An 18,491-nucleotide genomic window follows, 5' to 3' on the forward strand; every position below is an offset into this window, starting at 1 on the left:
TAGTTTATATGCAAGATAAGATAATGTGACAGCAATAATAAGGGTGAGCTACAGTAGCATGATGGTGAGCTACTACAACTCAAATGAGATGAGTCAAATCCATACATGTCATATTTGTTGCTATTTGGCCATTGGAACTGCAGATGATCAAAACTGATTCTCTCTGATATTTTATGCTGTGTCTGGGTGAAGATCCATAAACCAGGTTGAATAAAAAGCTTTACAATGGTATTAAATCTTAATGTTGATGTATGTATGAGTATTGTCATATGTCATCATGACTTAAACCTTGGTTGTGTTTTGTGTTGCAGTGATATGAGCAATAACCAGATCTCCTATATCGCCCCTGATGCCTTCTCGGGACTCCAGTCTCTCAGAACACTGTAAATACCATAGCACACATTTGTCATAAACTATGTAACAGTAACCAGAAATAACCTAGTGGTCAGAGGTGCAGTATTTTTGTGAAGTGTTGTGTCCCTTAGTTGTGCCAAGAACTGCTAGTGATTTTTCTGCCTAGGTGGTGTAAGTTGTGACAACGTGTAATGCAAAGTTGTGTCCCTTAGTTGTGCTGGGATCTGCTAATAAGTGTGTCCTGGATGGTCAAATGTTAGGTTCGAGCCCCTCAGTAAATTTGAGTATAACTGTTTTTAAGAGATATGTCATCATTGTTAGTTCTGAGTCTCATTATGTTAATATGAAGAAATATACTATGATAATTAAATTGACGGACCTGAAAAGATCCCATCCTATTTCTTTTTAATTTTATGTCAAACAAAGGCCTATTTTTTTTTTATTTTGATGGAGAGATGACATGTTAATAGATACTTCACCACAGGAATGACAGGTTTTGTTATTTCCATTCGTATGTCAAATTATATATCAATATCTATGTCATTCTGTATTTCAGCGTGCTTTATGGAAACAAGATATCGGATTTACCACCTGGTGTGTTCAATGGATTAATCAATCTACAGCTCCTGTAAGTAACAAATTTCACAAACTAAATATTTTTGTCTTGTAACTGAGAGCTTCGTGGGAACCAGTTCAGAGAGGTTCAAATAAATTTGAAAATATACAGCTTAATTTGTATGATAACAAACCCATCTCTTATGTTGATGAGAAAGTTTATGTGATATTGAATAGTCACCTTCAATGTGTTTTGTAGAAATAATGTCTTCGTTTCCAACTTCATTCTCATTTTATATTTAACTTGGACATGTGATAAATCTTCATATCTCCATAACTCATGAACACATGGTAACTTATAATAAACAGACCAGATGCAATGAAATATGAATTATTCTCTTTGAAATGCAGCTTAGATCAAATATATTAAATTGACATCGATCACCAACTCAGTATACAGATTAAAGATTTCTTACATCAGATTTTAGGAAAATATATGTACATGTTTTTAAGAAAATGTTTTCAGGTACAAGGTTCATAGTGTTTATACCTTCAAGGTATCAGAAAAAGATTTATATGATGATATGGAAGCTATTTATGATGTACATCAAAGTATTAAAATATATTTGTTTAAAAACAGATATCATCTCAAAAGCAAAAAGATATCTTTTTTCTGTGCATCACAAATGGAATGATGACATTGCTTTAGTGAATGAAATTTTTTTCTTTTGAACCTTTGAAAAATTGACGCCAACAAATTGGAATAAGTTGTAATAAATAGCAGCTCATTTTTCACCAATGCACATGAAAGAAAGTTTATTTGCCACTGGGAAAGGGTTTTTCTTGATAGTGTTTTCCTGTCAAAGTGTGTTAATTTCAAAGCGAAGTAAACCCCACGTCTACACATGTGAACTGTCAGTTTCGCAGCTTATTTCAGGCATTACATGTGCATCTGCGCATCTGCTGGGGTTCTTTACACACTTTGACAGCCAGCCTAGCCTTTAACAGCATCTCATGCTCCTCCCAATGTTAAGGCTGTTTAACCATGGGGCTGGACTGAAAAGCACAGAGTGCAGTTTTTTGGCTTGTGTTGTAAATAATGGATGTGTTGCCAGTCTGGCTGTTGTTACTAGTCTGATTGTTACCGTAGTCAAGCAAGAAATAGTGTATATTGAGATAAGGGCTTTGATTGGTGATGTGATTGTTATCAGCTTTCTCACATTTAAATTTGATTTATTCAGTGATTTGATTGAACTCTTATTTGATTCAGCTGTTACATGAATCAAATGTTTGGTGTACATTGTTGGAAGATAGTTTTTTATTCAGTTGTTAGTTGATTCAGTTGTTAGTTGATTCAGTTGTTAGTTGATTCAGTTGTTAGTTGATTCAGTTGTTTGATTTAATTGTTAGTTGGTTTGCTGATTTTGTGGTTAGTTGATTGAGTGCTTAGTTGATTCTGTTGTTAGTTGCTTCAGTTGTTAGTTGATTCAATTGTTAGTGGATTCAGTTGTAAGATGAACAATGGTTAGTGGGTTCAGTTGTAAAATGAACACTGGTTAGTGGGTTCAGTTGTAAGATGATTCATCTGTCCAATTCAGTTGTTAGTTGATTCTGTTGATGTAATTATTGATGAAACAATTTTCTGTCATTTCATATTCCTGGAGATTATATACATTCATGCAATTGCAACTTCATGACGCCCTTAGGATGGCATTTCTTTTCTTAGAGGGTAGTGGGTTTTTCTGTATAGGGAAGTGGGTTATTCCCCTTGGATGTAACTGGGCAACCCAAACCAATGCATCCCAAAGTAGGCAAGAAAGTTCAAGCCGTAGTTTGGTATGCCCATTCAGGGTATTCTGTTGTGTGATACATTTAAAGGTCGCACAAAACCATACTCCCTCAATTGATCATTCCCTTTTTGAACAACGTAATGCATGTGTTGTTATTATTATACATTATGGTAAAATATGACAAATGATCATGCGATCCATTTCTCGTGAATGTTTCTGTCAAGGAGTGTTTTTCACTGCACATACAACAAGACATCAGTTTGGAGGCTTGCCGAAATGATTTAGAGATTTAGCTAAAAAGCTTTAGGGGGAAAAAAATCCATTACGAACAGCCTGATGCCTGGAGCTGTTTTATACAAGAAACCAATTTGCTTAATTTTGTGATATGTTGTGATTGACAGTTAAAAGACTGGGATATGGATTGTGGCTGTAGCGTTGTAATGTTTTGTGTAAAGGCTTCATTTTATGATGGCTTTAGAGAGAAGCATGTCTTTGTCTAGTTGACATTACGTTTGAGGATAATGCGAATCTATTTAATCGTTATATTTGCAAAATGTCATCATGTGTGTTGCAAAAGACTCAGAAAGGTTAGCAGTTGTTTTATTTTAGTTGGTATGAGTGCATTAAGAAAAACCTTCAACACACATATGCACGCAAAACACATTCACATGTTGTTTACCTATATAATGTTTGTTGCCAAAGCTAATTTATTTGGGCTGTAACTTTTGACTTTCCTCACAAGTAAATCTTGCGTGTTGTGTGAAATACTGTTCAAAGTAAACTAAACTCACTCACTTACTCACTCACTCACTCACTCACTCACTCACCATATCAATATACAGGTAAAAGGTCTGATAAAAATAAGGTCTGAACTGAACACAAAACAGATCTGGTAATCAGGTACCCTTTGGAACTATAACAGCACATATTATTTTGATAATGGTTAATTCTATAAGTTTTTCAAGGCGGTAAGAAAACTGGCACCTCAGAACAGATTTGCAGTACTGCTTCTCTGCCAGGTAAAGGGGCGGTGAATACATTTCCTTTGATGTCTGCAAGAGTATGATAACAAGCCAGGAAGGCAAGAGAGTCTGCACCAGATAAATGTTATCGCTGAGATATAAAACACCAGCTACAAAGGTCAAACCGCAGAACCCTAGTTAGGTGTGATAACAGGTAGCATATTCCTAATCACAACTCATCACTTCAGTATCATCTGACAGAAATTATTTTACTTAATTACTTTGTTAGGTAATATCAGAACTTCATCTGACAGAAGTTATTTCACTTAATTACTTTGAGTAGTAATATCAAACTACCAAGGTTAGCATATTTGTTTTAAAAAATTTGTTTAACTTTCTTATGTGAAATTAATATTTGATTGATGCAAAATGTCAAATCCTGCGCATGTGACCTATAAGAAGCTGTTTTTTGATAACACTGTAAACATAAATAACTTCTATTTCAAGATAACTCAGCATAATGCTTGTAGGGTTATCACTAGTTTAAAAGAAGATTTTGACATATTTTGTATTTTTGACGTCATAAATTTCCTATTAATATTCTATATTCAAGCCATGTGTGAGGCTCTTCAAGCACAGATCTGTGTTTGGAAGCTCTGATTGGAATGTATATAATATCACTAGACTTTTAACAATTCTATGAAATGTATGTAGATATGATTAAACCTGAAACTTATGTAAGATTGGTGCTATAAATGTAAGTGCCCTTCAGAATGAGGGGCTTTGTTTAAAGTGTTAGCTCGTCATGCCGAAGACCCAGGTTCGATTCCACACATGGGAACGATTGCTGGAATATTGCTAAATACGGCGGAAAACTTAACTGACTCTGAAGGAAGATGTGAAATTCCAACACTTGATGGGTTAGCCAAGAGCTATCCATGGAATACCTAACCGATTTTCACCAAATGGGCTGCAAATTCTGTGCATTTTGTGTGATAATGCAGAAAAGCAATGTAGCTCTCCCACTTGTCTCATCAGAATTGAATTGCCCAATGTTATTACAGATATGAAAATGAGCCACACAAACAAGGGAAATGACCCATTTAAATGGCATATGAAAGTGATACACATGAAGGGTTAAAATTCATCTGATGGTGTAAGAATATCTCCAAAATGGTACAAAAAAACCGATCATGTAACATGAGGCATGTGTCAAGGTATTACTTACAAAGATGGACCTATGAATGTCTGTGTTACTTAAGATTACCTACAGACCACAACCATATAACTTGAAAATTGTGGAGTGTGGCGTAACTCACTTACAACGACATAATCATTTGTAACTCAATGTTGAAGTATCATTGTATCGCATACAAAGACAATTTTGCAACACAAGCGTTGAAGAATCATGGAGGCTTGATTTATCTTCCAGGTTGCTGAATGCCAACAAGATTACATGTGTGCGAGTGGATGCATTTAGAGATCTACGCAACCTCAACTTACTGTAAGTAACTTTCACAAGTTAAGAAGCTTGTAGCTAGTGTCACCTTCCTATGCTGCTCCAGAACCACAAATGCAGCCCTTCACGCTCATCCTGCTCAACCCATGTTACTCAACCAGGACCTAGATTTCCTGAGCTCTCGTAGCACTAAGATTGTAGTAAGTGCCATACATTACCATTAACTTACGACTTTCTGATTGCTGAGAGAGCTTTGAAAATATAGGCCCTGTATTTCACAGTTTATCTGTATGGAGAATCCAGGAAAGAATTTGTGCTCTTGCCCAATTCCACTAAGCAATCTTAGTACTACAATGACCGTAAGTTTTGTTAATGACTGGGCGGATTGTGGATTAGATGATCAGACTGTGACTCGGCTGAATGTCACCAGACTAAATTGGAAGGTGCAGTGTTATAATGGTTCTTTAATGATGGTTTTGTCTGAACAAAGTCTAATTATTTACAGATCACTATGATATAGCTGGGTATCTGCTAACTAGAGTTAAACAACATCTATTCAGTTGTATTCCATCTTGGAACTTGCAGTGGGAAACAACAAGTCGAAGGCAGCTTGACCAATCTGAGGCCATGAAGCCTGCACATAGGATACATGAATGCAACAGTGAAAACTACGAACATAAATAAACGGAGTCTAAGCCAACATGATGAATCTGTGGCTGTGAAGCCTGTATTAGCTACATGTCGGATGCATGCATGCTGCAGATTGAAAAACACTAACATAAATACACACTTCCTGTCAAAATATCTCACGAGGCATTTAGCTTGTAGTGTTTCTGGGGGACATGAGAACTGGCAGGTATTGATGAGACAAACCCACTGGTTTGTTTGTAAGAAACTAGTATGTATTTCTTACACTTACACTCCTCACAAGACCTTTTAGCTACCATCAGCAGCACATACATCACCTGTAGCTCACCTTACTGAGGTATACAGTAAATAGCTCACCTTACTAAGACACATGAAACATGATGAGTTGACTGTAACATAAATAGCTCACCTTAGTAGTAGGAACACAAACTGAAGCAAATACTGTGTACTGTATGTGTTTTTGCTTACTGGATCATATTGTAAATAGCTCACCTTACTAGCGCTCACAAAACATAAACTTATGTGTGTAAATAGTTCACCTTACTAAGGCATACTGTAAATAGCTCACCTGACTAGGCCACACAAAACACCATGAGTTGACTGTAACAAATATCTCACTTTACTAGATCACATGAAACATAAGAAGATCATTGCACTGTAAATAACTCATCTTACAAAGACACAAAATATCACAAGCTGACATTAAAATAAATAGTTCTCCTTCAGACATGCTCAACATTTTGAGTTCAGCGTATTGTAAATAGCTCACCTTGGTATGTTGTTAATAACTAGTTATTAATGAGTTTACTGTAACACAAATAGCTCACCTTACTAAAGATAATGAGTATAGCGTACCATAAAGCAGATCACAAAAAATTATGCTGATTTCTGTGGTTGTTTGAATAACACTAAACTCCGCAATATTGCATCTGCATGGTGGCACACTGTAAGTAATCAAGTCTGGACCAGACAATCCTGTGATAGACAGTTTCAGTCAGTGAGTACACAACAGGCTGGGAGATTCTTAGATACTTGGTATGTCTTGGCATATTTCATATGTGGATTTATGTCTATCAACTGTGAGCTGTAGGCTTTGTGCAGTCAGAATGGCTTGTTGGTTTAGGGTACCGGCCAAGTTGGCCCATCCTGGCTCTTCAGTTGCAGTGTTGACTTGCTCTGTAATCACAAAGACCTTGACACATTGTTAGATTTTCATCCCAACCAACGTCACAAGCACACTCCACACCCAACACTGAATTGTCCTTAGAAATCTATAGACAAGAAAATTGCCTTGCATAATCCCTTGTCTCTTTATTTGATGAAATCTATAATGTATGGCCAGTGATAACAGTCAGTTATTGGATGATAACTGCCTCTAATTTATTACTGGTTTGAGACTGGTCAGTACTAAGGAAACCTAGCAATGGTTATTGCAATGTGTCATGATTTCCTTATAATGTAATAAAGTATTGTCTGTATTGTCTGACAGTCTGTCACTCCTCGATCTGTCTGTCATCTCTCACTTTTAACATAATTTATCTCCACCCTCTCTTGCTTTCTTGCAGTCAATTATTTACAGACCTCTGCCATATAGCCTGAATATTCTTGAGTGCAGCTCAAAACTAAACTCACTCACTTACTCACTCACTCACTCACTCAAATCTTCTTCAGCAACAGATTCATTTATCTGCATTGTCATTGTTCACCAGTGTTTATTTGAATAAACATCAGGTGTTTATCAGCCCTCCAAGGTCAGGGGCATCATCAAAACTCCATGAGAGGAGGCTTGGTTTTGATAAACTCACCACCAGCATGAGTACAATGTCTCCCTACTAGGGGGCGGTACTTATTGAAATAAACATTTGCAAGTTTGTGATACACAGGCAGGATGATATTTATGTCTGCAACTGTGTGGAGAAAGTCAAAAGTCATGACATGACAATGGCGGGGTGTTAAGCATATATCTTACCTGCTTTATCAGTCTGGGAGTATGTGGAACTGTCGACAGACTGAAATGCGTGAATATTGTTTGAACAGAGACTACCCTGGTATACATATATATCGGTACATGCTCTCAGATTTGTTCTGCATCAGGAGACATACGACAAGCCTGAAATATAGCTTGAATGTTTGAGAGTGCGGTGTAGAGGTACCTGGTAAACTTTCTGACTCTTACGACAAACAGGTTGCAGACCAATTCTAAAACAGTAAAGATGGAGAGAAGTGAGAACTGTGAAAGCATGTCTGGTAGCCACTACTGTTTGGAAAGTCATTTCTGATCTTTTGCTAGGGATTTTGAGGACTGCATTAGTGTGGGGTTAAAAAATTTACTTTCATCAAAAGTGAGGAAGGCAATATGACTTCATTTACACTTTTTGCTGAAACCTGAGCAGTGCAAGAGCAACCCTTCTTAATATTTTTTGTATCATGGATGCCAGCAAACCCTTTAACTCTTGACCCTTTAATTTCAGTTTTCAGTATGCCATTTAACACTTATCCTCAACACTGCAAAACTGATGTGTAATTTTTTTTTAAAAAATCAGTGTTTCTGTTATTTTGACGACCAGAAATATGTACAGTGTGAAAAAAAATCGTTGTCACTCACCAACAATAAATATATTTGAATTTAAATACTAGAATTTAAAACTGTTCAAAGTTTATGTTAACAACACTTCATCAACAATTTTCATCAACCTTCTAAACAACTTCAAGTGAATTCCAACAAATATTTGAAATTAAATATTTTTGCTTGATTTCTCAACCTACGGACCAAACAAATGCCTAGAGTTCGTTATAGTATTTGTCTCTGTCTTTAGCCTTTGCTGATATCCAACCTATTTTCTTTGTTTCAGATCACTGTACGACAACAAGATACAGTCTTTGGCCAATAACACCTTCGCACCATTGAGAAACATACAGACGTTGTAAGTAAAAGCTGCAATGTTAGCATACAGGTGGTTAGAATGGGATTATATACTGAACACCAAAAGAAATGCAAGTTTCAACAAAATGAAATCTCATGAAAGTAATGACAATTGACAAAAGACCAGTTGCATATTTTTTACTGTTCAGTATAGTTGCCAGACATCACTGCAAAGTCGTTTATCACTTACTAATTTGCGAGAGATTAATTAATGTGTTAGGAACTGGAACTTATGTTGGGCAAATCCCCAATGAGGATTAAATCACTTTCTCACCTTACATATTTGCTCATATTGTGTGCAGCTGCAATCTTAATAAATATCATGTTACACATAAGTCATTTTTGCAATGGTTGTCACTTATTGAAAGGATATATATTAATACCTAATAGACTATTAACAGGATACGTTATTAAAAACTCATTTAGAAAATGGTGTACCTGATACCAGGAATTCATCAGTGGTTTCTAGACTGTGAGACAGACTACACAATCCCTTCCACCCTGTTCATTCTGTAATGCCAGCACCTTAAATGAAGCAAGTCTAGATATTCACAAGGTTCAGGCTCTGAAGTTCCCACCTCACTGGGGCTCCTTTTCAACAGAAAAGAAATTTTTAATTTTTTAATTTAATCATGATTATATGTCTTCAGAGATAGCTTTAGCCTAAATCATTTTTTATGGTTTTTTATTGTGATGTACACTGAATTCAGTATCCTGTTTTTATGGGGAATGCTTCTAAAAATAAAGTAAGGATGATCTGATGCTTTCATGTCACAACAGGTTGATGGGGTAGTCTAGTGGTTAAATGTTCACTGTTCACTTTGAAGATCCAGGTTTGATTCCCCACATGGGTACAATGTGTGAAGCTCATTTTTTGGTGCACAATGCCGTGATATTGCTGGATTATTGCTGAAAGCAGTGTAAGACTTAACTCACTCACTCAGTCACTCACTCACTCACTCACTCACTCACTCATGCATGTATGCTTTGATAGATGCAAAAGTAAAGGACAGAATTTAGTATTATGTTGAAAGTGAAGTTAAATAGATGTGTTAGAATGAGTTATGATCAAATAAATATTTGAGTTGTCGAATTGTCACTAATTGAGTGTGCATGTGTGTCTCATTTCCATGATTTAATGTGAAGCAGTAAGCAGCATTCCATAAACATTGATATCTCTCTCCCCCCCCCCTGCATTGGACTGCGTGTGCCTGCACATCCTCACATCTCATATTTTTGACGTATCTGACATATGCCATGATTCCTCCATCATCATGCTTCACCTACTCACATTTCATTATCAACTCATTCACTTGATGAAGCCAATTTCACCATATCCTCAATGAGGGCTGCTTGTGTTTACAACAAAGCCCTGATTCTGAATATGGTTTATCAAATACAGGTCAGACTGTAGCAATCAGGTGAACTTTAATCAACATGAGGATGATGATTTAATTGTGTTGCACCAGGTGACAAACCTGTTGCCATGACAACTCATTATAAACACAAAATGTGTACCAAGTGATTGACAGATGAGGTCACATGACTGCAGTGACTGAGTTGATGCATGTGTGTGTGATCGACTCAGGGACACTGCACGCACATGTGGAGATGTGTGATGATTCATCTGCTCTCAATATGACTTCCAGAGTAAACACAGGGAGATAGATTACCCATCTTTTTGTTATTCACATTACAGGATATTTACATCATTAGTGATGCCATTTTCTTAAACATGTATAATCAATAGTCAGAGGTGAGGCTTAAGGGGGTCAGCATGCTATACACACTTCTCTATATGTTTCTTTTGTACTTCTCTTATACAGTGTACTTGAAGCACTATGCCAATCATTCTGGTAATTAACTGTATTGCTTACTGGAAGCAGGACTGACTGAGTTTTGTTTTACTCCACTTTTAACAATATTCCAGCAATATCATGATGGGAGATACCAGAAATGTACACACTGTAACCATGTGAGGAATTGAACCCAGGCCATTTGTCATCACTAGCGAACACTTTAACCTATAGGCTACCCTGCTACCCCTTCAGGAAGCAGTAAGTCACTGAGCAGGGAAGGGCATATAGAAAAAAAATTTTGTACATCACCATTGCTTTAGCTATACGCATTAATATATAATATGTATTTTCAAAAGAAAATAATTGAATACATATTCCTGAGGGCATTTCCAGATAGCGCTCTCTCGAGCTTACATTTTGATGGAGGCATTAGACAGTGTAGTGTTTGTCAGAGAGATGCCTTCTTATTCATCTTAGCTGGATTAGAATGAATATTAAATCGTAGTGATTGGTTGGGATGCATATTGAACCATGGTGGTTGAGGTGGGATGCATTATGAATGCACATGTTAAAAAAGTGAGTCTCCTGTCTTCATCGATTGAATGTGGCCAAAAGTGCACTCACTCACTCACTCACTCACTCACTCACTCACTCACTCACTCACTCACTCACTCACTCACTCACTCACTCACTCACTCACTCACTCACTCACTCACTCACTCACTCACTCATGCTTGCACCTACCCACCCAGTATTTTATTCTGGGTGGGACACATTTTGAATCATGTTGATTAAGACATGGTTTTTGTCAGTAAAAGACAACAGCTGTACTAATTTATTTCTCTGATATATAATTTAGTAGTTAAAACAAGAAGAAGAAGATGCATCTTGATGCACCATCACCATTGATGCATGCCTCATCAAGTGCACGGAACCTGATAGGAAGTCAGTAACCCTGTAAATGGAGGGATTACAGTGATTGGTGTTTGCTCCTAATTATCGTACCACTTCCTGTCTACTTATAACAGGATCTTACGATGTTGTGACTACCTGGGGTAGCGAGGTACTTTTGACTATTCTATAGGAGGAAGCATTAATATTGACGCTCATCTCCATGGTGTAAACCAGTTTATGAGCCACTTTAAGGAGAAACAGAGTTTCATTGCCTAATCTTGTAAAAATATTATGTGGTGAAAATAGATATATTACCATGTTGTTAAAAACATTGTAATGAATATTCTTCACTGTGTGAAAGAGGAAGGCTTTCAGAAGTTGGTGAAATTATGTAGTTAAACAGTTTTTGCTTGCAAGTTTTATGATTGCTAATTGTAATTAGTATCAAATTTTAGGTCTGCTTTGGAAACAGCTCATTCATATATGACACATTTTGGATAAATCTGTCATTGAGATGGTATCAGTTATAAATTTTGGGTCAAATATGAGATAAGTGGTTCTGAAAGTAGTCTCAAGAATGTGACCTTGACTCTAAACTAAAACATACTAGACCCCAGGGCAGTAATGGAACTTATCAGAATTTGAATATTTTACACACAAGTGGCACATGGGATTTACACCACACTGCACCTGTAACTGTCATGTTTGTTTTTTGGATGGAATTTTGTTTTTGCCATTGTCTAGTGATAATTATCTCTTAAAGCACCTTCCTTTTACAAAACAAATCCTGTTACACATGCCAAGATAAGATGATAACCCAAGTGAACTGAAAACAAGAATGAGCTTTATCTCATCTCACATAAACCTCACTAAAATATTCTTGCCCTCTCTCTCTCTTATTCTTCTAAAACGGCACAATATGTGTGTTACAACTGGTGATTTAATGCTGCCCCTTGACAAGTGTGTGAGTGAGTTTGGTTTTAGGCCATTTTTAGCAATATTCCAATGGTATCACAACAGGGGACACCAGAAATGGGATTCACACATTGTACCCATGTGGGGAATCGAACATCAGTCTTCGACCTGATGAATGAATGCTTTAATCATGAGGCAATTGCTGTAATGTTGATAGAATTAATCTTGTCTAGTAACGACATTTCACAGAAGTTCGCAAGGTGTACTTATCATGAAAGGATAGCCCGTTTTTAAAACATTAACTGTCACATCTAACAACCAAATTTGGTTCTCAGACTAGTGCCATGTGTGAAGCTCATTCTTGGTGTTCCTTGCTGTCATATTGCTTGACTTTTTGAAAGAAGGAACTAAAGGCAAAGATGCTGTTAACTAATCAAAGATTTTCTTTTTCCACACGTGTTGTACTGGAACATGTTTAAACAGAATTTGAAGAATTGATTTTTGAAAAGTATTCTTTGTTCCAAATACCTTTGACGATTTTCTGACCATCTTTTCGAGATCAAGGATGTTGATTAAAGTGCTTCTTGTTAACATGGCCCACTTTGATGTGATGGGATGACTGACTGTTGTAAATCCTCAGACACTTCTCTGATTTTATGGGTCCACTCTGACACGTAAAAGAGACATTTCTTCACAATTAGTCAACCTTTCTCACAATTTTTGAAGAAACTACATCCTCTAATTCATTTTCTTTTAATTTATGGGAAATTGAAACCCCCCAAAACTGCTTTCCCCAAATTAGAAACCTTGAGTCATCAGGGGCCCTTGGAACAGGTTTTTTTATTGTAGTTATAAAACTTTGTGAACTGGGGTTTGTGGTTTGTGTGATTATAATAATGGTTAATGCATTAAACAATTTTTAAGACAAGGATTGTATCAAATGATCCCTTAAGGAATTCAGGAAATGCAATAGCATTTTATCTCCAAACTCGATCACAGTTTCTGATGCCAGAGTTTTATGTGATCAAATTTACTCTAATACATTTTGACTGTTCTGAAAGCAAGTGTTTTCAGATCAAGAAAAAACTTGAGTTCTTCCATTTCCTATTTTGCATGAATTGAACCCATGTCATATCAGTACTTTGTGAATATTTCAACAAAATTGTTTCATGGTATAATCAATGCATGCCTTCACCAAATCCTTTAGGATGTTAAAGGATTAATGTTTAAAAATTCATCCTATATGATAATACAGATCCCTGGAACAAACCTTTGAAGGAGGCTGTTGCCAGCACTACAGAATCAAGGGCCCAATCCACAAAGTTTCTGTAGGATTACGAGCAATCACAAATGTATATCTTATCATTATTTTATAAATATCATAGTGCTCCATGGGTCTGAGCGAAGATTTTCTATAATTCTGGCTTGAGTGTAAAAATCATCTCACATGGTAACAGGTAGGCTTACACAAATCCCTAAGGTAATAATTAATAGTTTAAATGATGATTTCTGAAAAATATTGATATCCCCTAATGCATGGCATTCTTAGATTACTGGCCATTTATCTAGACTTTCCACTTTAAAGGATACAATTACCCTACATCCATGGACTTAGCCATCAATGGAGCCTTGGGGCAAGGCTAGGTAACAGGGGCCCTATCAGCTAAGTGTTTGAGTATTACGAGAAATCATAACTATAAGTTTCTCACAGGCTTATCAATATTGTAATGTTACAAATGCATTGTGGATTGGCCCCAGATTCTATAATGCCAGCTAGTCTTCTTCAAGGGTTTGATTTAGGGATGTGTAGTGATGGTATTTGGTCAGACAGGGCCACAGCTGGGAGTTAATAAACTTGTTGAATCAAGCAACAGGCATGATAGCATGTCTTAGTCACCTCATGACTCATCTAATCACATTTTAGGGGCCGGCTTGGAGCCTAAAAGCTGATGTGTTTTTTAGGGAGGTGGACATTTTAGGAAGATGGACAAATTAGACAGAAAGGCTGTGATGATTAAATCTGGAATTTCCCTAAGGAGTTAGGAGGACTTTAAGTCTGGCATGCATCTGATGACATGAAGTTAGATTATGTGCTTGCCAGTCCTTGTCAGTGTGAGATAACGGCCCAGTTAAAATATCCCAAACATCCTGAAAATTTATCTCCTTAAATCTTTTTAAATGAATTTTGTTAGTCAGCAAAGGGGACCTTTGTTTGACAAACAGCAGTGTGATTTTCGGATAACTTCTGGAGATTATGTCAACTTGATTTTATTGTTTTGCATGTCTTGGTTAAGAGTATCCTTAACTTAAGGTTTGGTTTTAAAATAATGCATGTTTTTAAAAGTTTAGATTATTCAATTTCTGTCTTTCATTAAATGAATTAGTGATGGAAGGTTGCTAGAATTTTGTGGATCATTTTTTTCTTTATATGAAACATAGTTCAAATGTTTTAATAATTGAAAAGTATTTAAGGAGTAGCTTGGTTTTTTCGGATTCTGAAATGACTTTCAGAGAACCATGTAGGAATCAAAATCAGAACGTTTGTCAAAATGACAAACTAACTTATCGCTGAATGCATAGTATCATTATTTTTAATGTCACAAATATTGATACCCAGTGTTTTCTTTTGATTGTACACATTTTAATGCTGTGTTGTTGTTGGGAATGTGTGGTTTTATGCCACTTTTGAAATATTCCATCAATATGGTGGGGACACCAGAAATTACCTTCATACTCATTAACCAAACCCTAACGTCCTCATGAGAAGTTGTGCTTCCTACTATGTTATTATGAAAAAATGTTCTTTCAACACTAAACCAACCTTAAATTTCCCTTGAATGCTCTTGTTATCAGATTATCAGAGCAATTCATCAAAACATTTATATTTTGCAATTAGTCTATGTAATACAGATAGACAATGAATACTAGTACTATGTCAGTGAAATCTTTCTGACAGTATTTTGAAGTGATAGATATAAAAGGGATATTTATGGATGTGGAGTCTGGACATGATGAGGGAGTAAGAACATACTCAGAAATGTCATGTTCCTCTTATTACAAAAGTAGTTATACATAAGATTCCCAGGGTTCCCCTTGACATGGAAAACCTGCGTATGTGACCCACTATAGAGTGAAAATACGCTGAAAAAACAACCACGGTGTCGCTTCCGATGCAATAAAGTCGTTATCAAAACCACAAGTCGATGCTATAGGTAATAAATGTAATTAAATTATTTTCTGATTTCTAACTGATTAGAAAGTAAACACAATAATTCTTTACAATTCAGACCTGGAGGCATATACCTGAAAGAAAGGATGTGATTATTTAAAAAGCAATTATCTTTGTAAGTTGTTTGACTCCCCAAAACAATTTTGAGACTCCACATGACCCCCAAATATAGATGTCTAGAGGGAACCCTGATACCGCCCTTCCCATGTCGTGCATGGCTGAATTTTTTCAGAATGTGTCTAAGTTTGCATGCATTACTATACTCAAACTCAGACTTAGTTTCTGAAAATATATAATTTTGTAATTTTGATTGTGACAAATAAAACCATTTAAATCGAAAAGGAGCCCCTGGGAGACCAGAACCTCAAGAAATTTATATTTGCTTCATTTAGGGCATTAGCATTGTATGGAGGGCTGCTGGGAAAATAATATTGTTCAGGGACTGTGAGACACAGACTTTACCTCAGAATATAAGTAAGATTATGCCATAATGATAGGAGTGAGTGAGTGAGTTGGCTTTTATGCTGCTTTTAGCAATATTCTAGCATTATCACAGCAGGGAACACCAAAAATGGGCCTTACTCTTTGCACTCATGTGGGGATTCGAACCCGAGCTCTCAGCGTGATGAGCAAACGCTTCAGTCACTAGGCTAACCCACTGACACCCCCACCCCCATATTGATAGGAGCAACAGCGAAGGATCAGAGTTGAAAATGTATTTCATTATCAGATCAAGAGTGATCTTTTTCAGCGAGAGACCTTGAAGAAATGTTGTAATAAATTTGCCAGATGATATGACAATATGTAATGCCAGATGCCAGATGTGCACAGCATTTTTTATATTTCTTCATCAGATCAAAAAATGGTCATTTTGAAAAGGAGACTTTGAAGAAATATTTTCTTATTTGACTGCAAATAAACTTGATAAATAACTTTCTAGTTTGGCAGATGAAATGACATAACATAATCCCAGATGTACAAACAACAGCATCTAAAATCACATCACTCAAAGGACAGTGCACCAATCAGGCTCTATCAGCATGACCTGCCTGGAGACATGAATGTGTCCCTCCCATCCCTTCCAGACCATGATTAAATGGGCCTAAGTGATGATTAAAAACCCTTTCTCATCCTGCCATTGACAAGCATGTGTCATCAGAGATATGGGGTCGACTATCTGTCTAATTTGATGAAGGACAGAAATGCCAATGTATTCAAAGTTTCAGGTTGTCCAGGACGTGTGTTGGGTTGTTCTGTGGATTAAAAGACATCTGACCAGTCATTAGTTCTTTTTTAGCCAATTATATGAAAAATTGACTTAAAATGGGCCTTGATGTTACAGGGTCATATTTCACGGATGTTTTGAGAAAACTTTTAAATGTGAATTTAAGCTGAAGAAAAACCCAATTTAAATTTGCTTCATGATTTTTGTGTTATTTTATTAGACATCAGAGAATACTAGTGGGACAATTTTTGATATTTTCTTTGATGTTATTTCTAATTTTTATAAGATTTTCGTTAATTGTATTCAGAGAGGAAGCTATCTGAATCTGATTTGATCATTTACCCATTACTTCTCATGTTTGACGTTTTAATCATTTTCCCCACTTTCAGAGATGATTAATTAATAATGATAGTGTCAAGAAATCAAAGAAAAGCTCATTTGTAAATGACCAGGGAATTACAAGATCATTATCATAGATTTGATAATTCTATCATCTAATCCTTTCTGGGGCGGTGGGGTAGCCTAGTGGTTAAAGCGTTCGCTCGTCACACTGGAATGTTGCTAAAAGCGGCGTAAAACCAAACTCACTCACTTACTCCCCACATGGGTACAATATGTGAGGCCCATTTTCTGGTGTCCCCTGCCGAGATATGGCTGGAATATTGCTAAAAGCGGCATAAAACCCAACTCACTGACTTCTGCTTCTGCACAGGAAATATATGCTATGACACAAAAATGTTTCCATTTGTAATACCAACAATAACATTATCATATTGACATATGGCATGTACATGTTTTAAGTTAAAGTTGATCACTGGATTGTCTGGTCCAGATTTGATCACTCACAGACCGCCACCATAAAAATGTTAAAATATCGTAAATAGACTAAAATCTAGTGTCTTTAAGTGGCAGTTCGAAAGTCGGTGTGATAAAGTTGATTACTCGTTTGACATTGTTGTTAGCATCTGCATCGAAGCATTTCATCGATTGCAGCATGGAAGTTGCCCATCAATATCACTTGTTCCTCTTCATAGAAAAAAACAAGTCTCTTACAATGCAATTATCGCAGCAAATACAGTTGTTTTGTATTCTTAATACAACATCACAAAATGGAACCAAGTCTCCTCATTTTCAGAAAAGTGCAGTAATCAAGTTGTGCCATGTTTTATAGACTTAAATGGGCTGTACTGGACATACAAGTTGGAATCTGTGTATGACGCATCACAGAGCACATCTTTCCCGAAAAACGGTTTATCAGTGTCAGAATATAGTGTCTAGAGTAATGTACATCTTTCACACAAATCAGCCAAATTTGTACCAAAAAAATGATGAAGGCAAATATATTTTATGGAATTGATTGACAAGTTATCTGATGATTGTGGTTTTCCTTCAGACATCTTGCTCGGAACCCATTTATTTGCGATTGTAATCTTCACTGGCTCTCTGAGTACCTTCACGACCATCCCATCGAGACAAGCGGAGCACGCTGTGAGACGCCCCGCAGGATGCGCAGAAAGAAGATCGGACATGTTCGAGCAACCAAGTTCAAATGTAAAGGTGTCTTGAGATTTGAATGCTTTTTATTTTGTTCCTAACATTCTGCATTATGTTTATTTTGTTTACTAGCTTAGCATCATGTGGATCTGTTGTCAGTAACCCCAGAATCCCTGTGGCTTTCGAAGCGGAAGAAAGACGTTTTGAGCTGACGCACTGCATGATGGGAGATCGACAGCTATTG

At 36.5% G+C, this 18,491-nt stretch overlaps 1 protein-coding gene across 5 annotated transcripts in view; it reads left to right on the plus strand.

The window, feature by feature from the left end:
- The window catches only part of LOC137265332 (slit homolog 2 protein-like), a 163,334-nt gene that overhangs the window by 115,774 nt on the left and 29,069 nt on the right, over positions 1–18,491 (plus strand). For 4 of the 5 annotated variants that reach the window (XM_067800708.1, XM_067800711.1, XM_067800712.1 and 1 more), the window contains exons 11-15: positions 312–383; positions 911–982; positions 5,094–5,165; positions 8,621–8,692; positions 18,147–18,310. In XM_067800708.1, coding sequence (XP_067656809.1) covers positions 312–383; positions 911–982; positions 5,094–5,165; positions 8,621–8,692; positions 18,147–18,310 — 452 coding nt within the window. The remainder of the gene's footprint in view (positions 1–311; positions 384–910; positions 983–5,093; positions 5,166–8,620; positions 8,693–18,146; positions 18,311–18,491) is intronic. The other variant, XM_067800709.1, reaches the window with a different exon arrangement.

The sequence above is a fragment of the Haliotis asinina genome, chromosome 15 (assembly GCF_037392515.1).
Source record: "Haliotis asinina isolate JCU_RB_2024 chromosome 15, JCU_Hal_asi_v2, whole genome shotgun sequence".
Lineage (NCBI taxonomy): Eukaryota > Metazoa > Mollusca > Gastropoda > Lepetellida > Haliotidae > Haliotis > Haliotis asinina.